At 50.6% G+C, this 24,030-nt stretch overlaps 14 protein-coding genes across 14 annotated transcripts; 8 read left to right on the top strand and 6 right to left on the bottom strand.

The window, feature by feature from the left end:
• Positions 1-274: 274 nt before the first annotated feature.
• N7510_000753 (putative exosome complex subunit Rrp46) lies at positions 275-1,072 on the top strand (the record flags this gene model as incomplete). The annotated part of the gene is made up of 2 exons (XM_056972682.1): positions 275-610; positions 662-1,072. The coding sequence occupies 2 exons, from the start codon at positions 275-277 to the stop codon at positions 1,070-1,072; spliced, it is 747 nt and encodes a 248-aa protein (XP_056837799.1).
• A 281-nt stretch (positions 1,073-1,353) lies between these two features.
• Positions 1,354-2,003, top strand: N7510_000752 (uncharacterized protein; the record flags this gene model as incomplete). The annotated part of the gene is made up of 2 exons (XM_056972681.1): positions 1,354-1,381; positions 1,552-2,003. 2 exons carry the CDS (start codon positions 1,354-1,356, stop codon positions 2,001-2,003), a joined length of 480 nt encoding a protein of 159 aa, XP_056837798.1.
• Positions 1,958-3,825, top strand: N7510_000751 (putative NAD+ kinase Utr1; the record flags this gene model as incomplete). The annotated part of the gene is made up of 3 exons (XM_056972680.1): positions 1,958-3,273; positions 3,325-3,481; positions 3,514-3,825. Coding segments are annotated over 3 exons (1,785 nt in total), but the record flags the coding sequence as incomplete, so codon positions are not given.
• Positions 3,826-4,472: 647 nt separating this feature from the next.
• On the bottom strand, positions 4,473-5,239 carry N7510_000750 (GAF domain-containing protein; the record flags this gene model as incomplete). The annotated part of the gene is made up of 3 exons (XM_056972679.1): positions 4,473-4,583; positions 4,642-5,061; positions 5,135-5,239. Coding segments are annotated over 3 exons (636 nt in total), but the record flags the coding sequence as incomplete, so codon positions are not given.
• Positions 5,240-5,866: 627 nt separating this feature from the next.
• N7510_000749 (uncharacterized protein) lies at positions 5,867-6,375 on the bottom strand (the record flags this gene model as incomplete). The annotated part of the gene is made up of 2 exons (XM_056972678.1): positions 5,867-6,132; positions 6,180-6,375. Coding segments are annotated over 2 exons (462 nt in total), but the record flags the coding sequence as incomplete, so codon positions are not given.
• Positions 6,376-6,870: 495 nt separating this feature from the next.
• N7510_000748 (uncharacterized protein) lies at positions 6,871-7,089 on the bottom strand (the record flags this gene model as incomplete). The annotated part of the gene is made up of 1 exon (XM_056972677.1): positions 6,871-7,089. The coding sequence occupies one exon, from the start codon at positions 7,087-7,089 to the stop codon at positions 6,871-6,873; it is 219 nt and encodes a 72-aa protein (XP_056837794.1).
• A 1,540-nt stretch (positions 7,090-8,629) lies between these two features.
• On the top strand, positions 8,630-10,910 carry N7510_000747 (fungal specific transcription factor domain-containing protein; the record flags this gene model as incomplete). The annotated part of the gene is made up of 8 exons (XM_056972676.1): positions 8,630-8,968; positions 9,025-9,043; positions 9,092-9,286; positions 9,336-9,634; positions 9,691-9,897; positions 9,953-10,458; positions 10,524-10,815; positions 10,905-10,910. 8 exons carry the CDS (start codon positions 8,630-8,632, stop codon positions 10,908-10,910), a joined length of 1,863 nt encoding a protein of 620 aa, XP_056837793.1.
• A 1,477-nt stretch (positions 10,911-12,387) lies between these two features.
• On the top strand, positions 12,388-12,954 carry N7510_000746 (uncharacterized protein; the record flags this gene model as incomplete). Its single annotated transcript, XM_056972675.1, has 1 exon — positions 12,388-12,954. The coding sequence occupies one exon, from the start codon at positions 12,388-12,390 to the stop codon at positions 12,952-12,954; it is 567 nt and encodes a 188-aa protein (XP_056837792.1).
• A 529-nt stretch (positions 12,955-13,483) lies between these two features.
• N7510_000745 (2-4-dichlorophenol 6-monooxygenase) lies at positions 13,484-15,316 on the top strand (the record flags this gene model as incomplete). Its single annotated transcript, XM_056972674.1, is given in 2 exon segments — positions 13,484-13,830; positions 13,849-15,316. The coding sequence occupies 2 exon segments, from the start codon at positions 13,484-13,486 to the stop codon at positions 15,314-15,316; spliced, it is 1,815 nt and encodes a 604-aa protein (XP_056837791.1).
• Positions 15,317-15,538: 222 nt separating this feature from the next.
• N7510_000744 (fumarylacetoacetate hydrolase family protein) lies at positions 15,539-16,574 on the bottom strand (the record flags this gene model as incomplete). The annotated part of the gene is made up of 4 exons (XM_056972673.1): positions 15,539-15,837; positions 15,894-16,188; positions 16,239-16,313; positions 16,386-16,574. The coding sequence occupies 4 exons, from the start codon at positions 16,572-16,574 to the stop codon at positions 15,539-15,541; spliced, it is 858 nt and encodes a 285-aa protein (XP_056837790.1).
• A 306-nt stretch (positions 16,575-16,880) lies between these two features.
• On the bottom strand, positions 16,881-18,677 carry N7510_000743 (putative GABA permease; the record flags this gene model as incomplete). The annotated part of the gene is made up of 5 exons (XM_056972672.1): positions 16,881-17,245; positions 17,301-18,143; positions 18,192-18,424; positions 18,475-18,535; positions 18,593-18,677. 5 exons carry the CDS (start codon positions 18,675-18,677, stop codon positions 16,881-16,883), a joined length of 1,587 nt encoding a protein of 528 aa, XP_056837789.1.
• Positions 18,678-19,540: 863 nt separating this feature from the next.
• N7510_000742 (SDR family NAD(P)-dependent oxidoreductase) lies at positions 19,541-20,385 on the top strand (the record flags this gene model as incomplete). Its single annotated transcript, XM_056972671.1, has 2 exons — positions 19,541-20,006; positions 20,066-20,385. 2 exons carry the CDS (start codon positions 19,541-19,543, stop codon positions 20,383-20,385), a joined length of 786 nt encoding a protein of 261 aa, XP_056837788.1.
• Positions 20,386-20,543: 158 nt separating this feature from the next.
• On the bottom strand, positions 20,544-21,008 carry N7510_000741 (GFA family protein; the record flags this gene model as incomplete). The annotated part of the gene is made up of 1 exon (XM_056972670.1): positions 20,544-21,008. One exon carries the CDS (start codon positions 21,006-21,008, stop codon positions 20,544-20,546), a length of 465 nt encoding a protein of 154 aa, XP_056837787.1.
• An 829-nt stretch (positions 21,009-21,837) lies between these two features.
• N7510_000740 (Proton-exporting ATPase) lies at positions 21,838-23,880 on the top strand (the record flags this gene model as incomplete). Its single annotated transcript, XM_056972669.1, has 1 exon — positions 21,838-23,880. The coding sequence occupies one exon, from the start codon at positions 21,838-21,840 to the stop codon at positions 23,878-23,880; it is 2,043 nt and encodes a 680-aa protein (XP_056837786.1).
• Positions 23,881-24,030: the final 150 nt, after the last annotated feature.

Genomic DNA, 24,030 nt, shown 5'->3' with positions numbered 1-24,030 from the left:
TCAGTCCAGGCTTGCTTTGCGTGCCCGGCCGCCCTTCCAATACTGACCGATAAGCGTGTATTTTGCCAGCATCGAAATGCTGGCGAAGATAATGAAGACGTGAGTCCCAGGTCAAGCTCTGGATGTCACAGCTACCTGGAAGTATATGGGCGCGCAGTGGTTGGTGCAGGTACCCGATACCTCTCCACTTGATCCGCGACCCACCACCGGCAGAAAAACTGCGTCTCTTGAACTTCACCTTCAACGCACCACACCAAACGACTACCACCCCACCATGGTCGGGCCGACAGCTTCTCTCGCTCCCCTTCATCGAGCCGATGGCTCATCATCCTACACGTGCCCTACGACCGGCTATGAACTGCTGGGCACCGTCAATGCCCCCATCGAGCTCCCCGCACGCCGCGATACCTTGAAGCCCGAGGAAGCCACCGTAGAGGTGTTTGTTAAGCCCGGCACCACCACCGCCGGGGTTGGCGAGCGATATGTCGAGGGCATTCTGCGGAGTGTCCTTGCGACGGTCATTCTCGGTCGTGAGAAGGGATTCCCTCGGCGCGGCGTCGTGATCACATTGGCCATTGTCGGTGGTGAGAATGTGGAACGTGGTGACTCGGTGAGCATTCGTTTGAATTTCTGGATGGGATTCCGGCTAACTTGTTTTTAGTATTTGACCCTTCTACCGGCCCTCTTGCACACTTCCCTGCTCTCCCTTTTGTCCGCGACCGTGCCCCTTTCCATGACTTTCTCCGCGACTTTGCTCGGCGTGACAAAATCCGGCATCATCATCTCCGACCCTTCTCCGGCCGATGCGAAAGCAATGGCCTCGCTCCACGCGCTCGCCTTTTCATCGAAGGGCCATCTTTTGCTCAACGAGAGTCAAGGACGATTCGACTTTGATACATGGGAAGCCGTTCGTCAAAAAGGCCTCGGCATCTGCCAGAGCACTGCGGGAAGTGTCGATGGGGATGTCTCTATGGACGAGGGAGCAGATAGCGCACAGTTACACGGCTTCGTGCGTGAGACAGTTGAGGACCAAGTGCACCGAGACTACGCATGGAAGGTCGATGCCGTTTGAAGCGGTGGTTATCCTGCACCACTCCACATCAAATCGAGAAGCAAAGAAGCAAGGTGGACGGATCATGTCCTTGCGATCTCTTCCCAGGCCATCATGGCTGGTCTTGTACCTCGTTCCAGCCATATCGCTCGAGACCCCCGGGCCGGCCCAGCCCTCCAGGGACGTGATATGTTCCTCTCGACTGCATCGCCAGGTATCATCATCCTGCGAATCTAGACATGCAGAGAACAGCCGAAGCGGCCCCCCTGATTAGTCTCGTCACGTCTGCTGTGTGACACGGAATGCTGGGCGACGTCAGCTTTAGTCGAGGTTGAATGAACGAAAGTACTACGTGTTGGATCTACGACTAGGCTTAGTTAATCCTGTATGCAAATGGACCACTATTATTTTCTCCTTCATCCATTCCTTACCCCTTCTCTTCTCTTCTCCCGTCATCCTTCGCTTCAGTTTCAGTTCATCTCCCAACTCCACCGGTGGAGTAGATCGGCGCCTGGTTAGAATTTATCCGGTCCCATCCCTGCCATCACCCGCCAAAAAAAAGCTGAGCAAGCAGAAAACCACCCACCCGTGGAAAACGGTGGAAGACAGAACCAACCGCTTGCTGACTGGCCCCCGGCTGCACTGCGACCCACGGGCACACCTTTGGCCCGCAATCGCCGTTACATCCGGGAGCTCAATCAAGGCATCTCCAGATCGCGACTTGTGCAGCTTCCGTCATCCGCATCAATACCACACACAGCCACCCATGGCCTCCAGTCGTGATCAACCGCGGCCGTCTGACGTGCCCTCGACGCTCGCACCCGCTGTTGCTTTTGCTACTCCCACGCCGTCTCACCCTCCATCCTCCTCATCCGATGCTGCTACTGCCCCACCCCCGCATCAGCATCGACTGTCGGGGCAGCCCTCCTCCGGGATTATGCCCTTCATATAGAGCCCACGCAGACAAACAACGACATCCACCGGCCCGACTCAAACCCCAGAGCTCCCGGCTGCGCTGCGCTGCCGGCCGAGACAGCCGAGCCGATTAAGGAAGAGCCCGGCGTTAGGCCGTTACCCCCACGCTCGACGCTCCGTCCGTTCCGCCAGAAGTCTCTCCGCAACAAGAAGGCGTTGTCGACGGACTGCATCCCGCGCCAAACCATCATGAAGGCCCTGGCTTCACGGTCGTCCTTGGCCAATAACAATAATCAGAATGCGCCGCTGGCCGGCCCATGGACAGGCCTGATGCCCAATAGCTCTTCTAGCCAGATATCGCCTCCGGCGGAGGAACGGGACCGAGAGCGCCGGTGCAGTAATACCTCGTCACAGTTGTCTGCGGCGCTTTCGAACCTGCAAGTAAATGGTTATCTCGAGCGGTCACCAGCCACGGCGCGGCTCATGTTGCAGTCCCCCTGCTATTTCCATCAACGGTTCGACGGCGCTGTCAACATCGAAAAGGTGCTGGAGGAGATTGCGGATGATGAGTGGCTGTCACATTCGCGGTTAGTCCAGACTGCAACTGGGGTCCGAGAGGTGTCAAAGCAGCTGCAACGCCGGCCCATCAAGCGCGCAGTTCGGAACGTTATGATCGTCACCAAGGCAAGAGATAATAGCCTGGTGCATCTGACCCGTGAGGTGACCGAGTGGTTGCTCTCGACGCCTCGCTACGGAAGTGAATTGGGTGTGAATGTCTACGTCGATGCAAAACTGCGCAACTCCAAGCGCTTCGATGCCGCCGGCCTGTTGCAAAAGGACCCGCGCTTTACACAAATGCTACAGTTCTGGACACCCGATCTCTGCTGGACGTCGCCCGATAAGTTCGACTTGGTCTTAACTCTGGGTGGTGACGGCACGGTGCTTTTCACTTCCTGGCTGTTCCAACGCGTGGTCCCTCCGGTTCTCTGCTTCTCGCTCGGCAGTCTGGGGTTCTTGACCAACTTCGAGTTCGCCGACTACCAGTCACAGCTGAATGCCGTTATGGGCGAGGTCGGCATGCGCGTCAATCTTCGCATGCGATTCACCTGCACGGTCTTCCGCAAGGACCGGAGCAAAGGTGCCGAGGCGGGCGCTGTGGAGGAAGGGGAGCAATTCGAGGTTCTGAACGAGCTTGTCATCGACCGGGGACCTTCTCCCTACGTATCCAATCTGGAGTTATACGCGGACAACGAGCTGTTGACCGTCGTCCAGGCGGACGGCTGCATCTTTTCCACTCCCACTGGTAGGTCTCACAGGCTTGGGTGACACATCGCACAAAACTCACAGTCGTATCACAGGTTCAACCGCCTATTCCCTGTCCGCTGGGGGTTCTCTAATCCACCCCCTCAATTCCGGGCATCCTCCTCACCCCGATCTGCCCTCACACCCTCTCTTTCCGGCCCATGGTCCTCTCCGACTCGCATCTCCTCCGAATCGCCGTTCCCCACGCATCCCGTTCGACTGCCTACTGCTCTTTCGATGGCAAGGGCCGCGTGGAGCTCCGCCAAGGTGACTATGTCACCATCGAAGCAAGCCAATACCCGTTCCCGACTGTCGTCGCCGATAGCGGCGAGTGGTTCACCAGTGTCCAGCGTGCCTTGCGCTGGAACACGCGTGGTGCCATCCAGAAGAGCTGGGACGGCCGGCCGGACGGTGATGCCGTTTTCGAAGACGAGGAGTGGGATATTGACACAGACGCCGGGCTCACTGGGACAGATAGTGGGATTGGACCAAGTGAGGATGGCGACGCGCTGTCTCCGAATCCGATGCGGAGACAGATGAGCTTGCTGAATATGTAGCCTGCTCTCCATTTCTCGCCCCTTGTTGTTCTTGTTATATACCTTTGCCTTTGCTTTCTCTCGGCCTCAGCGTTGCGTTTCCATTGCTTTTTTGTCTTTCATTCCCTGCATACTTTGTCTTCTTTTTCCTATAGACCCACGACTTTCCTTTGTTGATGAGTGCTAGAACTGAGCGGGGCTGGCCGCTGCCTTTTCTTTGCGCGGGACTGGACGCGCATGATGATATGATTGGATTTTGACTGTTGTTAGATACTACAATCGCTTCGCTGCGGGCAAGAATACGAGACTACGAGGATGTCTGCACGTGTGCAATACATGTCTTTGGCCTGAACGAGGCCTAGTTATTGCAGCTTCCATACCTATACCCGTCCCGAGTCAAGATTCCCCGGAGCTGGATTGATATGCATGGACTATTACATCTTCCACTTTGTATCGATGCCCACTGGGGCTCCTGTTGTCATGTCATATACATAAAATCGTATAATCATACATCGCTTTGCCATCTGCAAAACAGGGCAGACGACTTATTAATTTAAGAACTTTTGTCCCACACCACGGGATCCGCAAGATCACTTTTGAAAAGGGCTGCTAAGAACGCACGACCCAAAAGAAGAAAACAACTCCTTATAGATACTCTTCGGGATATATCACCAATCGCAGCCTTCGGCCAAGATAGCGGCCAACTTCTCTAGGTAGAGCTTATCCTCCTCATCGAAGCCCGATGGCTCAGTGCAGTCGATATCGATAATCGCGACAGTCTAACAACCAAAAGTTAGTCAAGACGCTCACTCACACCTAGGCAGTAAAAAGACCTACCTCCCCACGAACCAAGATCGGCACAACAATCTCACTCCGACTGTCCGCATCACAAGCAATATGCCCCGGAAAGCTCAAAACATCCGGCACGAGTACCGTCGTCTGCTTCGACGCGGCAGTCCCACAAACACCCTTCCCGAAGCGAATCTGTTGACAAGCAGGCTTGCCGTGGAACGGACCGAGCAGCAGAACCTGCTCCTCGGGATTTGAGTACGTCGTCGAGATCGTCGAGATCGTCACGCCGCGGCCGCTGCCAGCGCCGTTGGGGTCGGTGAGTGGCGGGGATGAGATGGGCGAGGCGAGCGCGGGGAATTTGTCATCGCGGATGTAGAAGCCTGACCAGTTTACGGAGCGGGAGGGGGGTGGGAGGGAGGCGTAGGCGTGCCAGAGGAGGGAGGAGATGTTGGCTAGGTTGCTGACCTATTTGGACATTTTTGACTGTTAGCCGTATTGGAAGAAAAGATTGAGCGAGTGGATGACTGAGGGAGCTTACCCAGTTGCGTTGGCCGGAGATGAGGCCCTTGGCTTGGGAGAGGAGCTGTGTGTACACCTCGGCCTTGGATTGGGAGGGTTCGAAATAGGAAGCGTCGGCGTGAGGCTGTAGAAGGGGCGTGATAATTAGTTTTGGTCGGGTCTGTCAGGGACCCGGGTCTGCGATAATCTTCGCTGGTGACGGGTGTTGGAGGTAGCACTCACCATGATGTATGTTATTTCAACGACAGTTCAGCAGGGCAGTGCAATTGGGGATGATGAGAAAAGAGAGAGAGACAGAGACAGAGAGAGAGGGGGGGATAAGAAGGAGGAAAGCATGCCAAGCAGTGGATCTTCTCCGCTCTGGTCTGGCTCTTCGGTATGCTCAGGCGGCGTCGTCTTCAATCGTTGTGCTCAATGCAATTCCTCTTTCGCAATCCATGGCCGTCCAGAGATGCATCTCCATCAGAAAGTCTCTCTCTCTACCTCTGACGTACATCTCTCCGGCTCTTTCTCGTCTCAAACCCTAAACAGGCATACTTCGCCGGCTTGTCGAATGGAGTGCCTGGCCCTGCCCGAGTCTCCGGTTCCAGAACCCTAGTTGACCCTCGCACGGTCGCACATTCTGAAAAGACATGGATCGACACATTAAGCTCTCGGTTGTCGCACCACTGCCGCCCGGATTAGGGAATCTATCCTTGATAATGTCGGCTCGGTGAGCGGGCCTCGGCATGCCCCGAGACGTGGAGCCGACCACCCGGTGCACGCGGTGTTTCTGCACGAGGCTCGCCAGGAGATGGTCGACTTCGACGCGGAGGAGGAGGGAGCGGACTTGGGAGACTCGTCGTTTGCGGATGAGGAATAGTCGCTGTGGGTGCTGCTGGGTGCTTGTGCTTCGATCGCGTGTTCGTTGCTTTTCTCGCACCTCTCCGGTGGCAGTTCCTTTGACCCAGCCGTCAGTTAAACTCCTCGGTGGTTCTTGGACGTGCACCTCGTCTGGTGTGATGCGGACCACGGGTCCTGCGATGGTTAATCTAGGTTGAACCAGACAAAAGTTCGGGCCATACCGTATTCCTGATGCAGTCGGCGGATTTCGTGGTCAAAGGATCCATCCCCCCACGCTGCGAAGTATATCTCATATAGCCCCGTCATGGCAGCCAGTCGGGGACCGGGGAATCGGCTGAGCGGATGGATGTGAAGACGGTAAACACTCATGAGCAGGTTGTATGCGAAGGCGCTGCCGAGTAGAAAACAGGCGGTCATCATGGTTCTATCGTCTGGTGCGCGCTCGTCTCTTGGGTCGGGTGAAGCAGGCAATAAGGGAGTAGATTTCACTGCAATCCGATCGCACCGACGATGTTCAGGTTTAAGACATTTCACTCTTTGCACGGTGACGACCCCCACTGCCACCGACTCTTCACGCAATCCCCGCCACATTTCCTAATTCATCGCAGCAATGCATGCCGTGATACGTACAGCAGCATGGTTTGACCACGAAGCAACCCGCTCGCTGTATTGCTCCGCCCATGAGGTCTGATATCACCTACGCAGCATACGGTGGAGTCTTGAGCTCGACAGCATCTATTGGCCACCAGCCCTACGGTCCGCGAACAAGATTCAGTCTTTACTCTCGATAGGGTTCCACGACGGCCTGCAAGAGACCCGAATGGAAATGAGACCCGGCCAGCTGTATCGCTTGATTGGTTGCATTATTCGTGGTTATTTCGCCTCTTGACGAACACCCTCTGCAAGCATGATTCATCGCACACCCGGAGATGTGTTCCGTCTTGCATAGCGAATGAACGGCGTGGGCGCGGTGAACGGAGCGAACCGAGGGTGCAGGAGCAGACCGCCACGTTCGGGGTTTGGGGTTCGTGATGTATCAATTGCAGGTTGACGGGACACGTCATTGTGCATGCACTTGTGTTCAGTCGTGGAAGTGTTCGAGCTTGAGTAGGGGCTCATTTCTCGAATCATTCGTTGTGGTAGGCTGTTTGCTGATGGCGCTGGTTATCAACTGATGCCTGTGAAGCAAACTTTAGTTTTGACGATACGAGAACGCTGCCCTGCCGACGCAGTGAGACCGCCATTTCGTTGTGGTGGGGGATGCAGTGACCTGGGTTACACAACCTGGTGGGGAGGGAGGATGTAAATACCAGTGGCGAGACAGATAATATCCCAAACCAAAGCAATTGGGCTAATTCGATGCACTCGTACTCTGCCTACAACGGGAGCTGATTGGTTCGCGAATGGAACATTCTATCGCTTGAGAGACGGAGATGCAATGTCTCGCAACATAAGGTTCTCTATCCCGGTGTTAGTCCTGGTAGAAGTTTCCGGCTCTTCTTCCTTCATGTTCATCTCAAGATCAGGGTTATAATGCCTATTCTGCCTTCGATCCTCCAAATCATAGTACAGCACCAAGCCAGACCTGTTCAACGACTTCTCGAGAATTCCACCACCACCAGGTTGAGGTCTCCTTAGTCAGTTCCCACACCATGGAGTTTACCTCAAAGACGCTTATCTCTGACCCCTGCATGGGTTACTCTGACTTTGATGTGGATGGGTCTGACAGAACTTTGACGATTTTAGTTTCCCTTTTCTGCCCCCACCACTCAACGGGACTTATCGCACACGGAGACGGTCAATAAATTAAGTCCATGCTTTACTGCATAGTAATTGCAGTGGAAATGCACTTGGTTTCCCTCAGCATCTGTATGTTGTATTCTAGCGAGAAGTGGGAAATTACCTTGCTTTTCCCACGACTGCTCTTGGGACACTACTGTCCTAATTTTTGCGGTAACCATGAGAAAAGTTTAATGATCTAATTCTAGAATTATGCTAGAGAAGTATAGGTAAATTGTTCAAAGCTGACGTGAGATTTGCTCCTTTTGTTTGTTTTGTTGGAACACTTGTCCATTGTCGGAAATGAAGTTGCCATACCAAATTCGGCCCCCCTAATTACATATTCGCCCTGGTTTGGCTTACATAATTGATTTGTGTATTTAGGTTTGTTTGCCATTTTAATCCTTTACAGAATTAGAGAAGAAGGAATCTATTCGTACGTGGTTTGGACTTCCATGTTGGGACGTCGTACGTGCTTGATTTGACAACCATTCACAACCTAAAGGAGGCTCCTTCAAGCATATGTTTCGGCTTCCCCGCAGCCCCGTTGCATCATCAACCATCAGCTCTCCATGTCGATCCAATGCCACCGGCTAAGGAACGCACCAAGCTCTCTCAAGCCTGCAGCTACTGCAGGAAAAAGAAGGTAAAATGTGGGTCATCTATGGCTCTTCTTCGAGGACTCCTTGTTTACCCAATAATAGGTGATGGTTCTTTGCCTTGTGGGAACTGCTTGGTATGTTAGCTTGCCGGATAGCTGTCTAGAAAGGAGGGACACTGATGATCATGAACCTAGGATCACGAAACACAATGCATTTACCCTCCTAGACAGCGGAGAGGGCGCAAGGTCCAAAATGATCGGAGGCAAATTCCTGAAACCCGCACAAGCCTAATGGGAATGCCCTCAATGCCCAATCATAGCGATACATTCCAAAACTTTCCAGGCGAAAAGTCCCTCCAAAAATCTTCTTCAAAAGGCCCCATCTCTGTTCGAGATACAACAATTCCGCCACTAACCCCCGGATGGGCAAGTTTCCAGATTCAGGATACCGCAAATGCGGCGGAATCCACTGTCCAAACCGTATCAACGACAACCGAGCCTTCAACATTTGGGCTTGGCTCTTCTCTGAATTTCGCTTCGCATGCTATTCTGCCAAACTATAATGATAACATTCTCACACCGAGAGGATCTGAAGTGGACCGAGAGGAGGCCACGATTGATTTGAATCATGTAAGTCGACCCCTGAGTTACGTCTTTCCATATCCACTGACTAGACGCATACATAGATCAACTGGGAGCATCATGGTTTGTGAATTGTTCCTGACTCGCGTTTTAATAAGCTAAAAGCCGTAGGCCCTGGATCTTGGCTCTCAATCTGTTCCGACCCAGGTGTACGCTGGGTCATTAGTCGGACCGGAACAAATGGATTTGACCAGATTGCACACGATTTGATCGGCGACTGGACAAAACACTTGACGCTTTCACAGCTTCCTATCGGAGAAAATAGTCCTGAACCTGACATTCAAACAGCCTGGCAATATTGTACAGGTGCGTTTATCGCTTACATTAGTATTTTTACTCGCTAATTGAGTGACAGCATTTTTCGACCATACCCATGACCCCGTACTCGCTGTTGTCTACAGACCAGAATTCGAAGCCCAACTCCGCCTTCATTTTCAGAGACCCCGATCGCCGGATGAAGATGTGGCCTGGTATGCTCTTCGAAACGCTATATATGCCGTGGGTTGTCGAGCTGCCGCGTCAACGGGTAATGCAAAGGACTTCCACCAGATTCAGCAAAAGTCGCTGAAGTTCTTTCACAACGCATTCTCAGTGTATACAAATTTACTCTATATGCCAAGTGGTCTGACCGCAGTACAGGCATTGGTCATCATGGTGAGTCGTTCAAGGATTTGTGCGGTCCCTCAACTGACTATTGATAAATACTACAGACCTCTTATGCAGAGCTTATGGCAAGTCCTGCTGTGGAGTACATGCTATGCGCTTCAGCTGCGCGGCTTGCGCAATCCAAGGGTCTCCACCGTCAGCCATCCAAAGCTTGGAAGCTTCCAACGAATGAGATTCTTCACCGGAACTGGACGTTCTGGGCTATCTACTGCCATGACAAATATCTTGCACTGCGATCTGGTCGTCCACCAGTCAGTTTGTGCTATCCATCTTATCGGGCTACTGGAGACTGACACTTCTCTATAGACACTCAATGATGATGATATTAGCTGCGAAATACCCACGACGATTCCTGTTGGCAGCACCATAGACCATGAATTGTTTACAGCTATAATCAAACACGCTCAAATCTGTGCATTGATGATCCAACAGCTTTTCTCCGTCAAGACATTCAATCAAGCCCCTGAGGCCTTGTTCAATCATTTAGACAATCTCGATTGCAAACTGGAAGACTGGCACAAATCTCTTCCGAAACGACTTCTTCCGTCAGAAGCTAACGACTCAAGTCATCGGAGAGGTTCTGACATCAAGGAAACAGCGAAAATAATCCGACTGCACAACGAGTACTATGGCAGCATTATCGCCTTGCACGCAAATTTCCATTATCCGTGGATATGCTCACTTCTACTCAACCATAATGAGCTGACATTTCGAGATAGAATCTTCCATAGCTCAACTCGGACAGCTGAGGCGTCCAGGAAGATTCTTGCATCCCTCAAAGATACAACACCAGATTCGAATTCCTCTTCACCGTACGTTTCTTTTCGCTTACTTACAAAAGCTTCAACCTCATTGCTTAACTTACCATTGAGTGTAGGGTTGTCTTTTACTACCCCATGCTTGCAATCATAAACTTGTTTATTTACGTTCTTAAATACCCAACACTCCCTTTCGCGCAGTCCGAACTGGCCTTCCTCGATATTGGTGTTGGGCATTTTGGCCTGGTGCACTATTTGACTTCGGCCCATGTATCATTTAGTTTCCCTCGAGAAGCTGCCGGGATTGCAGATAAAGCGGTGAAAGATGCAAAATTGAGGTTGGAAAATTCGGGAGAGGAATCAGGTGAACATAATTACGCACATCTTCCCACTGGCATGAGTGACCTTGTTGTAAGTTGTTGTTTACCTTTCCCTGATTTGGACCCTCCCTTTTGCGCCATTTACTGATGGTTTGAACTTCGATAAGACTGAATCCTTAGACGTAGATACCAGTTTTGACCACTGGGATTCATTGTCTAAAGAAATCCTTGAGGGCCTCTCTGCATCCGGAGATATGATCATTTTCTAATAGCGAAAATATATGACACTCAGAGGAGGGCATATAGAGCATAGCCGTAGAAGGCCTACATCGATGTGCCAAGGAAAGGTCGTGGATCCGAGGGCACTGGGTCAACAACGCGATATTCTAACACTTTGAGAACGGAGTCATCCTCTCTGAATAACATGCGAGCCACAAACTCACGACTGGATTTAGTCCCGTCCAGAGTTTCTACGGTCAATTTCCCAATAATGAAGAGATCTGTGCCTTGTGCATCATTCATGTAAACCTTCAACACCTCATGGCGGCGTGATTTGATAGTTGTCCAAGCATCGTTTCGGGAATTAGTTATTTCTGCGACAAGTATGAGCCGTGAAATCCGGAATTCATAGACCGTTGAGAGGGCTAGGTTTGCGAATCTCACCGTTGGTGCCTTCGAATGTTCCATTAGCTGCCATGAATACCCCGGTTAAACAAAATATCTCCTTCGCTAGGCGTGCCCCTGCATCCTCTTCTTTCGAATCCGCAAGTGTAAAGAATTGGTCGACTATTTGCTTGACATGTGGCGATGGCGGAGGATGAGGCCAAATAGTTGAACCAGTAGGGTACCCCATTATGCTGTGCTGTTGTACCTTGATATTTTCAGTCGAGGGAAAGTGTGCTCAATATATCAGCAGTGATATATTGAAGCTCTTTGCCGCTAGATTCCCGGAAGAAGGACAGAGGCAGAATAATTTGTAGTTACCATGTAGCGAATGCTACATTCCTCTCCTTTACAGCGGTCTCCCAGACTGTGGTCAATAATCAGATAATATCTTCTCCCGGATTCGGACCGAGGTTATATCAACAAACAGTACTACGGATGTAAAGGAAGAAATTTAGAAGTGCTTCAGGCTACATCCAAATGCTAACGGGGGTTTGCTTTGCTTGATCCTGGGGACTGTCAAATCGCTCTTATTCATCGAGCGGGGTAGTAGTATAAAGGTCCGAGTTTAATAGAAAATGATGAGCAGATACAAATTTATGCCTCACAAGATGACTCTTTGTAGCTTTGATGAAAGACGCTAGTTCATATTTGCTCGGACCGATCTGGCCTTCCAATAGCGATAGGCCACTATTATCCGAACGTATTAAGACTAGAAGTTGTTGGAGACCCACATCACTCTGTAGCGTCACTGATTTGTTGCTCTTATGTGCACAAACAGGCTGATGTACTCGGATTTTGAAATGTTACACATGGTAATGTCGCAGTTGTACGATGTCTAGTAATTAAGCCTGCACGCGCCGCGACTTGTGTATGTGGGAAGATACATTTGCCACGCATCAAAAGCAAGCGTCTCCACATTAGATCACTTTACTTAAACCTCTGAAAATAACACTCGAACTTATTCATAAATCTCTACTCCAATACGGTATTCTACAAAATGGCCGATACGCACGTCCTGCGACCAAGTAGCCTGGCCCACGTTGTTTTCCGCACCGCGGACATCAAGCCCATGGTGGAATTCTGGATCACGTTCCTTGGAGCAGAGAGAGTCTTTGAAGATGATTTTATTGCATTTCTACGCTACGACGAAGAGCATCACCGGGTTGCCATTATCAACGAACAAGGCACTCTTCCCAAAGGCCAAGCTACAGCCGGTCTGCATCATGTGGCATTCAGCTATTCCTCGCTGAGGGGATTACTCCAAGCCTGGAAGAAGAGGGAGTCTTTGGGAATTAAGCCGACCTGGTGCATCAACCACGGTCCCACAACTAGCATCTACTACAAAGATCCGGATGGCAACGGAATCGAAACCCAGGTTGATAACTACGACACGGTCGAAGAGGCGAATGAGTTTATGACAGGAAAATATTTTCGAGAAAACCCCATCGGCACTGATTTTGACCCGATTGATCTGCTTGCTCGTTTGGACAATGGGGAGGATGAGAGAGCCCTGAAGATTCGGCCGGAGATTGGGGCGCGAACTGGGGTCCCTGCGGGCGTTTAAAGTCCATCTAAACGCAGACAAAGGTATTTGAGGTGATGTTAAGTAACTGCTGTGCTATTCCTCTCGATTCACACGCTTTCTTTTGAAGGAATAAGATTAGTGGAGAACTGAACCCGAGTTTTTGTTTGAATTTTTTTCTCATTCCGCGTTTGGATAATCTCAATATCAGTCTATTTGGAGAAAAGCCCTTCCGAACTTCCTGTAAAATACTTGCCCTTATGAATAGCCAACAGCACAGGCAAGGGACAGGCTCTATGGCGTAATTTCGAAAACAATACTGGCGAGCCATAATAATCTTAGAAGGAACCTCGGATAACGGATAGCGGGGAGCATAAACCCCGGATTTCCCGCAGCGCATATGTTTTGCTTCCGCGCAAAAGAGGAAAGTGGAATTCTGGGGTAAACGATCCGCTCGTATATGGTTAGGCAGTGGAATCTGATCGTCAAAATCCCCGTTTCAGGGCCTTTGCACATAATTCTTAATCGCAGTATATGACAGAGAAACTCATTCATTTTACACCGTCACGTTATGGCAACCGAGATCGAAACACCCGTTATCATTGTCGGAGGAGGAGGATGTGGACTGACTCTGTCGAGCTTTTTGTCGAATTATGGAGTTGAGCATATTCTTTTTGAAAAGCATACCGGAACGTCTATTCTTCCCAAGGCTCATTATCTCAACCAGCGGACCATGGAAATTCTTCGCAACCATAACATGGTAGATGAAATCCTACAAAAGACATGTCCTCCACGACATATGAGTCAGGTTGCCTGGCAAACCTCCCTAGGAGGCTCAGGACCACTGGATCGGAAAGTGATTCATAAATTCGAGTGTTTTGGAGGGAATGAGGGAACTGAATATGCCGAGTCCTATAAGTGAGTTATTGCATGCAGCGCTATGCGCAATGATAAGTTTGCTAAGTCTTCTTTGAGACGCGACGCGCCGTTACGCTCGGGTAATGTGCCGCTGCTTCGACTTGAGCCAGTTCTCAGACGACTAGCAGAAGAGAAGAACCCGGGCAAGATCCTGTTTGGGCATCAGATGATAGATTTCACCGACGAAGGTGATTCCGTGGTGGTTAGGGTCGCCAATAGCAACGGGAACGAAGCTGTTTATCGGTGCAAATACCTAATTGGTGCCGATGGGGGGCGTACCATTGGCCCGAAGCTTGGAATCAAGATGGAAGGACCAAGGAATATGACCGATATAGTCTCAGTACACTTTAGTGCCGACCTGTCCGAGTATTGGGATGACCGATACTTCGCCTGTCACTTCATCAATGGTGAATGTGGTACCGTATTTGAAAGTGGTGCTATTGTCCCAATGGGCCCAAACTGGGGCAAATACTCCGACGAATGGGTGTTTCATTTCGGGTTCGCCATGGACGACGAGGCTCGGCATCAAGAATTTGCCTTGATTCCGCGGATCCGCGAGTTGCTGAAAATCCCTGGCCTGGAAATGAAAGTGCATAAAATCAGTCACTGGGCTATTGAAAGTGTCCTTGCCGACCGCTATCGGGTTGGAAGGGTCTTTCTTGCGGGTGATGCTGGAAATCGTCGCCCGCCCACGACTGGCCTGGGTCTCAACACCGCCATTGAAGATTCATTGAACATTGCTTGGAAACTGGCACTTGTCCTTACAAAAAAGGCCAGTGAGGCCATTCTCGATACGTACGAGCCAGAAAGACGCGCTGTTGGGAAAGTAAACTGTGACTGGGGCTTGTTCACATTCAGCAACTCGGCAGTCATCAATACAGCTGTTGGGCTTGTTCCTGGCCAAAAAGAAGGAAATCGAGCTCGATTCCAAACTCTCTTTGAGGAGTCCGACAAGGGATACAGCTTTAGGGCTCAGGTCGCTCGTATCATCGACAGCCAGTCCATTGAATTCTGTGCCCATGGAATCGAGCTCGGCTTCAGATACTCCAATGGATTTCTCTTCCATGACGGAAGCCTTCCAGCGCCACGAGATCCTCTAGGACAAAAGTATTTTCCGACTACCAAACCCGGGCATCGTCTTCCGCACGCTTGGCTCGAAAGAGACGGTAAAGTGCTTTCTACGCATGATCTCGTTCAAAACAAGACCGCATTCGCCCTAATCACCGATTCCGAGGGTGGAGATTGGATTGCCGCCGCCCAAAATATCTCAAAAAGACTTTGTATTGAGATTTTTATTGCTCAGATTGGTGACAGACTGTCATATCGGGACTACGATGATAGGTGGGAGATATTGAAGGGCATACAGACCGGTGGAGCAGTCCTGATCAGGCCGGATAATATTGTCGCTTGGAGGTCTATTTACAAGAGTCAGAAGAAGGGACAAGAATTGGAAGATAGTTTAGCTCATATGATTCATATGAAATAATTAAGATTACGGGGCAGGAGTCGAGGATGATTCTTCCAAGTCCAGATTATGAGCTCGATCATGCCACTTTCGGTCTTCTTTCAAGGCTCAGATTTGTCTGCAATAATCAGAAGAAGCCTATTCGTCAGAGCTACACAAATCGGAAGGTTTAGCAGGTACGTTCTGTAGCTTTCAACACAATGGTTAAGAACATTTTTTATTTTCCGCTTTTTTTGGTCCGGTCTATTCGTAGAAAACCTTGTTGCTCAGAGTACCAATTCGCTCAATAGAAACCTCAATCGTGTCCTCATGATTAAGGAATATTCTGGGCGATTGAAAATACCCAATCCCTTCTGGGGTGCCAGTCAACACAATAGAACCGGGCTCGAGGGTAGTTCCCTGAGAAAGATACGCCACTAGCTCGTAGACGCCAAAGATCATGTCGCTAGTGTTACCATCTTGAACGATCTTGTTGTTGTAAGTTGCTTTGATAGACAGGTTCTGTGGGTTTGTGATAACCTTTGGTGCTACTAGAACAGGGCCTGATAGGTACATTAGCTTGGCTGCTCATGATATCAATTTGTTCTTTTTACCTTACCTAGAGGGCAACTACAATCCATTCCTTTCGAGAAGCTAGGCATTGCACTCTTCATTTGAATAGCCCGTGCTGATACATCGTTTGCCGCAGTGTACCCGAGGATGTACTCTGGGGCTTCTTCGGCCGATATATCCCGTGCAGTCTTTACAATAACAACAGCAAGTTCAGCTTCATAATCACTGGTTCCGTCTTGTGCAATTTCTGGGATGCGAATAGATTCAGGGAACGGATCGACGAGTGCAGTTCGTGGCTTGGAGAAAAGCGCTGGCACTCCTGGGATCGGTAACTTGCCTTCCTAGAATGCATTGTGAATTTCAACCCCCCGGTGACTACATCGGGCCTTACTTCTGCGTGGCGCTTATAATTCAACCCTATGCAGCGGATATACGGACATTCTTGTGGGTCAATTGGAGAAAGAATCTTAAGATATTGACAAGAAAAGTAAGCTCAGATAGTTCAAGCAATAAGGGAATCTTGGACTTCGGAACAAACCTTCCCGATCTGTAATCTTCTGTCCGTGACTCGTCCATTGTAGATTGAGCCTTCCACCACAAACGCATAAATTGGAATCTCGTTTAGTGAATCAATGCCGATATCTCGTGCAGTATCGACCAGTTGGCCGAGATAGGTCTTAGCATCTTCGATAGCCACAAAACGAATCAGGTGTGTCCAAGATGACATGCTTTTGACTCTTTGTTAAGTAAACAAGTATTATTTCGTGCAAAAAGGAGGAGATCCAGCGCGCCTACTACATGGACAACGTCTTTTATTAATTGACGGGTCATATCGTTACCCTTTTGGGTCGGGTCAGGTCTCGGGCCGAGTGATTCGGGGGTATTTCAGACGTGAGCGGGCAATTTAACAATGAACGAATATGAAAAACAACATACTTTATGCCAGAGTTTAAGCATACCTGGTATTAATTTTACACTAAGTCACAATAATATTCTCGTCCAAAAAACAATTATGGATACAAGAGTTAGGCGATCAGCTCTTCTCTTCCACCGGCACATCAGCTGCCTTCACAGGATTCGATGCATCGCTTTCCCCCTTCGAGAAGTCAACGCCCGCCGGACCTTTGAAATGTTTGCGACCCGTCGTAATCCAGGTAACAATACTGATGATACCAATGACTCCAATAGCAGCACTGGTATAATTCATCGAGATATGGGTTACAGGGTATGTGCTGGGGAAGTTGAAGGTAATAGAAGCGAAAAGCAAGAATAGGAGACCCAGGAAGTTGAGCCCAATGGACACAGGCACGGAAAAAGAGTATGGGCCATCGAGCTTGGTGACGTGACCTGTGAAATAACCGGCCAGTCGGCTGATCAGGGCCACCGCATAGGAGAGATCTAGACACAACAGTCAGCTAGGCCTATCTTGGAATCATTTGCGGTTGGAACTTACAGAATCCCTCCGTCGAAATGGCAATAACAGTCTCGAAACCAGTGGTTGTGCCAAAGTCAATTGAATTAAGGGCAAGTTGCACGGCGAGCGTCAAGATAATTGCATTCACGGGTACCTGGCGTTTACTCTCGACTTTGCTGAAGAATTTGGAGAAAGGTAGGCCATTGTCCCGGGAGAAGGCATACACACCGCGCGAGCCTTCTGCCAAAAGATTAAGTCCTGCCACGATGACAATCACGGAAATCATGCTCGACAGAATGCAGGTAGCGACCTTACTGTTGGTGGAGTCATAGATGATCTGGATCACGGGCACGCCAGTGCTGGTTTTGGCAGTTTGGTCGATATTGCCAATGCAGAAGCACAGTGTCAAAAGGAATGCGAAACCCGTCACGGCGCCCAGAACGACAGCTAGAACTATAGCCTTGGGTGCTTCCTTAGAAGCATTGTGCATCTCTTCTGTCATATGAGCTGGTGCGTCGTAGCAGCACATGCCGAAACAGGCTTGCAGGATTCCTATAATGGCGGCCATCCCCGTGCCAAAGCCCGTGTCGTTTTGAAACTCGGAGAAGACGAATGAAGCGGGCTGCTTGTGATCGTTTGTGGCAAGAAGCACAATTGTGATGATGATAAAAGAGCCAACATTCCAGATCAGGATGAATTTGGCAATTCGGTGCAGCAAGTTCGGGCCCCAAATGTTGACTGCTGCAGACAGGATAGCGACGAGATAGGCCACCAATACGGTCTGCCACCGTGTGATCACGTATTCAGGGAAGACAAGATTGGCCATTCCGAGAACAAAGTTCGCCGCGATATAGTTATTTGTTGCTCCCATGGCCAGGATGCCTGTTCTAGATCAGTATTGGGCGGATTATGAATAAAATCAAAACGCACCGATATTCATAAACCAGCCTGTCACATAAGATAGACCACGAGCAATCTTCGGAGGAGCAAGTGCGGCAACCCAAGAGTACTGTCCGCCCGCCACGGGATACATGGAGCACATCTCTGCCATGGGGATAGCAACCGCCATGGTGAGAAGACTAACGCCGATGAAACTAAACACCATGACTGGTGGGCCACCGGATGTCACTCCAACAATGAAAACACCGCTCAGCGCCGTCCATCTGTTGAGGTTAAAACCTGAAGGAGACCGAACACAGCATACGGAACTTACGATGTCACCACACTAAAACTAAATCCGATCATACTCAGCAAGCTGAACGACCGCTTGAGCTCTGCAGTGCGCAACAACCGTCAGTTTTGTATGCATAAAACCCCCATGATCATCGTACCTTGCTCATAGCCCAGCCTCTCGAGGCGGACATCTTCACTGGAGGTGCCCTGGAACACCTGGGTCTTCTCGTCGTCCTTGGACATGGTGGGCGTCGATTGACCGGCAGTTCGCTACTCGGCAAATGTTAGGGGAACGAATAGTTTAAAAAGCATCGGGGAGATAAGGATCCCCTATCGTCCCCGTATTCTTCTTTGACACATTCCCCATGAAAGAAACAGATAAGATGATAGATGGGCAATGTGACATGCCCGATCGAGAAGGTTGGGGCGACATAGTGGGCCGAAGCTTCAGTTTTAGTCTGAATAAGTGCGGGGGCTCGGGAATATTCCCGATAAAAAAAAGAGCCGATAGCTCTCCATTGCTATTGTTATTACTTAACGTCGAGGACCCTTACTTTTCTTCTCCGAAGGGAAGTTGGATTTGCTTATTCATCTATACTCTTCATTTGCCTCTGTTCCTAGCGTGTTATTTTCATCTAGAAACCTGTAGCACTACCCGATTGGGAATGTAGGGCTAGCCCTGGCCGGATGAGAGTCTCCAGGCTCCCGAGTGGCCGTAATGCTGCATGGTCTTTTCAATACAATGCTTAGCATTATCTGCAGGAACTGTGAGCTTATATGGAATTTATTTTTGATAGAAATTACTCTCATATTCCGTGGATCATGCTCAGCCTTCCAGACATTGAATTTTCAATTCTATCATCTTTTTTGGCCAATTATCCCAGGTCTGCTGGTGTATCAGCATTACACCCCTAGCGTCCGAGCAGCCATAGTGGGCTCACTACGGCTGTTCCCCAGAAACTGGCGCGTAGTAAATCAGACGCCTAGGCCGGGAGACGGATGACAGGCCATCCGAGCCTTGAAGAGCGCGGCATTTAAATTAATAGCCAGAGCCTTGATCTCAGTCTGAAGTCTCCTCAACATTTCCCACGTCCAGCCAAAATAAAATGTCAGAACAGATCCTTGCAGGCAAGACCTGCCTCGTCACCGGCGGAGCCGGCGGACTCGGCAAAGTCATCGCCACTAAATTCCTCGAAGCCGGCGCCAACGTGGTTATTTGCGACGTTAACGATGATCGGCTGCAGCAGACCTCGACAGAGCTTTCGTCTAAGGGCCCGTTCAAAGCCATCAAGACGGATATCACCAATCAGGCTGAGGTGCAGAGCCTATTCGACCAACTGATTCAAGCATTTGGCAAAATCGATGTACTGATCAACAACGCCGGCATCATGGACAAATTTGACCCGGTCGGCGACCTTGACTTTGAGCTATGGGACCGCGTCATGGCTGTTAATCTCACGGCTCCGTTCCTGTTGAGCAAGCTCGCTGTGCGGAATATGCTGGAGCAGCCACAGCCTGATGGTCGTATCATCAACATTGTCTCCGTGGCTGGCAAAGCCGGATGGGCAGCCGGTATGTTTTCAACATCTTGCATTGGGCGATATCAGAAAAGACTGACATGGCTCCTGTAGGCGCTGCCTACACCTCTAGCAAGCACGGTTTGGTCGGTTTGACCAAGAACACCGCTTCGTTCTACGGCAACAAGGGCATCCGCTGCAATGCTCTCATGATGGGCGGGATGCAGACTAACATTGCCGATTCGCTCAAGACTGGCATGAACATGGATGGGTATGGGCTTGCGGCTCCCATCCTGGAAGCTGTCAAAGCGCCTCTGGTTGACCTGGATGAGGTTGCTGGTTTCTGTCTGAATATGACTTACGGCAAGGGGGCTTCTGTTATCAACGGTGCATGCATCTCGCTTGATAATGGCTGGACTGGTATGGTTGGTTGAGCCATCCTTTGAAAGACCTGATGTTAGCGATGGGCCAAATGCACAACAAGACCAGCTTGGAATATATCATTGAACATAGTTGTCAAATTTCTCTCTTTACTAAAAAAAAAGAAATCTAGCATTGCTCTTCAACCACTTTACAATCTCCCCACAGGTCCCTAAGCCTTTAACAACGGATTCGGCTGAGGCGGCGCTGCGGGCCACTGCTCCGCTCCCTCGGGAATAGGCACAATAGCATGCTGGCACCAAATATGAACAGCAGCGCTCATGCTCCGCTTATCCAAGTCCAAACAGCCCCCTTTAACATTAGCAGTAGCCGTCGGACCGGCCTTCTCCCCGGGCGCGGGCACCATGTTGCGGAGGCGATGCATCAGCCGCGCACCACAGTTCTTGCAGAACAGACACTCCATATCGCGACCTTTGAGCGTGCGCCGTGTGTAGCTTCCCACGAGATTAGAGACGGATGCCGGGAGTTCGAAATAGGGGAAGATGGCGGTTATGCCGAATGCGGAGGAGCTTTGGTGCTGGCATTCTGTGCAGTGGCATATGTTTATCCGGAGGGGTTTGTCGAGGGGTGTTTCGAATGAGACTTGGCCGCATTGGCAGCGTCCTTTCATGCCCATTAGGAATTGATGCGGTTGTTACTATGTCCTTCGTGGGGTAGTTGAGGGATAATATACGAGGAGAAATATAAAGTGGCAGTGGAAGGTTGAATACGAGGGGGTGAGATCGGAAAGGTGTGTGATAGGTTCACGTTGTACAAATCGGGGGGTTGGCTACTTGTCGTGGACAGTTGTTGTAATTGGTGGGGAGATCGTCCTGTTGCGTGGGCGGTCGCAAAAACCTGAGCGTGTGTGTGGGTTGGGGAGTTTGCCCTACAGCCCCCTTTTATCTCAACCACGATAATTCTGCCTGAAATATACAGGCGACACACAACGCTCTCAACAATGCCAGCTATAAACAAAAGCCCCACAAGGAGAATGTTAAACCCTCAATCGTTCAATGGTCCTTAATCGACACGTCAGAAATTGAAGAGCTTCGTCGTCTTGCGGATGCGGAACAGCAGCTATCCAACTTTTTTAATGGTCTACATAAGCATCTTCCTTGGCCTTGGAGTCGAGCAGGACAAGACATTATCCACGTGTGGAGACCCCGCAAATACAACCAAGCCTCGGCTCCGAAAAATCGAAGTTTGGAACTCTTTCCAGAGGGAACAAGAGAAAACTAGCGCTCACTCGTAGATTTTTCCCTTCCAGATGGCTGGCTGGGATTGTCACAGACTAACGGCGTCTGTCCAAGGGCACGATCGTACCCGCTGACGGAGTGGTTGTCACGCAAAACGCCCACCTTCAAGTCGACCAGTCCTCAATCACTGGAGAATCCCTGGCTGTTGACAAACAAACGGAGGACGTCTGTTTTTGTTCTTCTGCCATCAAACGCGGAAGCGCACTTATGGTTGTCACGACCACGGGAGATAACACCTTTGTGGGAAGGGCGGCTGCCCTTGTGAACCAAGCGGCCCAAACCAGCGGCCATTTCACTGTGGTTTTGAATACAATCGGCAAGTATCTTCTGATACTTGTTATCTTCACTCTGTTCGCTGTCTGGACTGCGGGATACTACCGGTCTAACGGTATCGTGCGCATCCTGGAGTTCTCTCTGGCAATTATCATCGTCGGCGTTCCAGTCGGTCTTCCTGCAGTGGTCACTACCACCATGGCTGTGGGTGCATCCTATCTGGCAAAGCGCAAGGCCATTGTCCAGAGGCTTTCTGCAATTGAATCACTGGCAGGCGTTGAAATTCTTTGCACCGACAAGACTGGTACCTTGACTCGAAACAAGCTCGCACTGGGCGAACCATACCTTGTCCCTGGTATTGGTGTTGGAGAGCTCATGTTGACCGCTTGTCTCGCAGCTACCCGACACAAGAAAGGAATTGATGCCATTGACAAAGTGTTTGTCAAGGGTCTCCGCAAATACCCGCAAGTCAAAAGCCAACTTCCGTTGTACAAGACTGTCGAGTTCTTTCCATTTGATCCAGTCACCAAGAAGGTCACGGCAGTGGTCGAGTCTCCCGATAGCGAGCGTATTGTGTGTCTCAAAGGCGCGCCGAAAGCCGTCCTGAGCACTATTGAGGAGGATGGTCCACTTCCCGAGAAGGTCTCGACGGCATACCGGGAGAAAGTCGCTGAATTTGCCCGGCGTGGATTCCGTGCTCTGGGTGTTGCTCGCAGGTGCGAGGACAATGATTGGGAGATCCTCGGCATCATGCCTTGCTCGGATCCTCCTCGTCACGATACGGCCAAGACCATCGCGGAAGCACAGAGCCTGGGTCTTCAGATCAAGATGTTGACCGGTGATGCAGTTGGAATTGCTCGAGAGACCGCCCGACAGCTCGGACTCGGAACAAACATCTACAACGCGGAGCGTCTTGGCGTTACTGGAGGTGGTGACATGCCCGGCTCGGAACTGTACGACTTTGTCGAAGCTGCAGATGGATTTGCCGAAGTGTTCCCGCAGCACAAATACAGCGTTGTGGAGATCCTGCAGAAGCGAGGGCACCTTGTCGCGATGACGGGCGACGGTGTCAACGATGCTCCATCTCTCAAGAAAGCCGACACGGGGATCGCTGTGGAAGGGGCCTCAGACGCAGCTCGCTCGGCCGCCGATATTGTTTTCCTGGAACCTGGACTGTCCGCCATCATCGATGGGATCAAGACTTCTCGCCAGATCTTCCACCGGATGTACTCTTACGTTGTGTACCGTATCGCACTTTCTCTGCATCTTGAACTGTTTTTCGGGCTCTGGATGATTCTCCGCAACGAGGGACTCAAGCTCCAGCTGGTCGTTCTTCTGGCCATCTTTGCCGACATCGCGACGCTGGCCATCGCTTATGACAACGCCCCGTACGCATCCTCGCCGACGAAATGGAACCTGCCTAAGCTATGGGGCATCGCAGTTGTCATGGGGATCATTCTGACTGCTGGCTCGTGGTTCACGTTTGGAACCATGCTCCTTGCGGGCCCGAATGCGGGTGTGGTGCAAAACTTCGGAACTCGCGATTCCGTGCTGTTCCTCGAGATCTCGCTGACGCAGAACTGGTTGATCTTCATCACCCGCACCAACGAATCATTCCTATCATCGCGCCCATCCTTTCTTCTGGTGGGAGCTGTTCTCCTGGTCGACGTTGCCGCGTCTCTCCTCGCCATCTTCGGCGTCTTCGTTGGCCCACCCACGTCCATCGTGACTGTAGTGCGGGTGTGGGCGTTCTCCCTCGGAGTGACCGTTATCTGCGCCGTGCTCTACTACCTGCTTCACAACTCAAGCGGTTTTGACAATCTGATGCATGGCAAGAGCCCGCGCAGCCATGACAAGCAGCGAGGTTGGGAGGACTTCTGTAAGTGTAGAGTCCTGGCGAGACAATATAGACAACTAACGGAACTGATAGTGATGTCCCTTCAGCGCGTGGCGACACAGCACGAGAAGACGACGTGAGTGGTGGGTGAGAGTGGAAAAGAGGAGAATTTGACGCCAAGTCCTCCGATGGTTCTCCGAATTTAACCATGTGGGGAGATAGATGGGGGGGTGTCTGGACGGGTGTCAGTTCTGTTCACGAGTTTATGATTATCTGCTGCGAGTTTTGCT

This window comes from Penicillium lagena, assembly GCF_028827675.1.
Source record: "Penicillium lagena strain IBT 129212 chromosome Unknown utg000001l_segment0_segment0, whole genome shotgun sequence".
NCBI lineage: Eukaryota > Fungi > Ascomycota > Eurotiomycetes > Eurotiales > Aspergillaceae > Penicillium > Penicillium lagena.
This window is presented reverse-complemented; position numbering and strand designations above follow the sequence as displayed.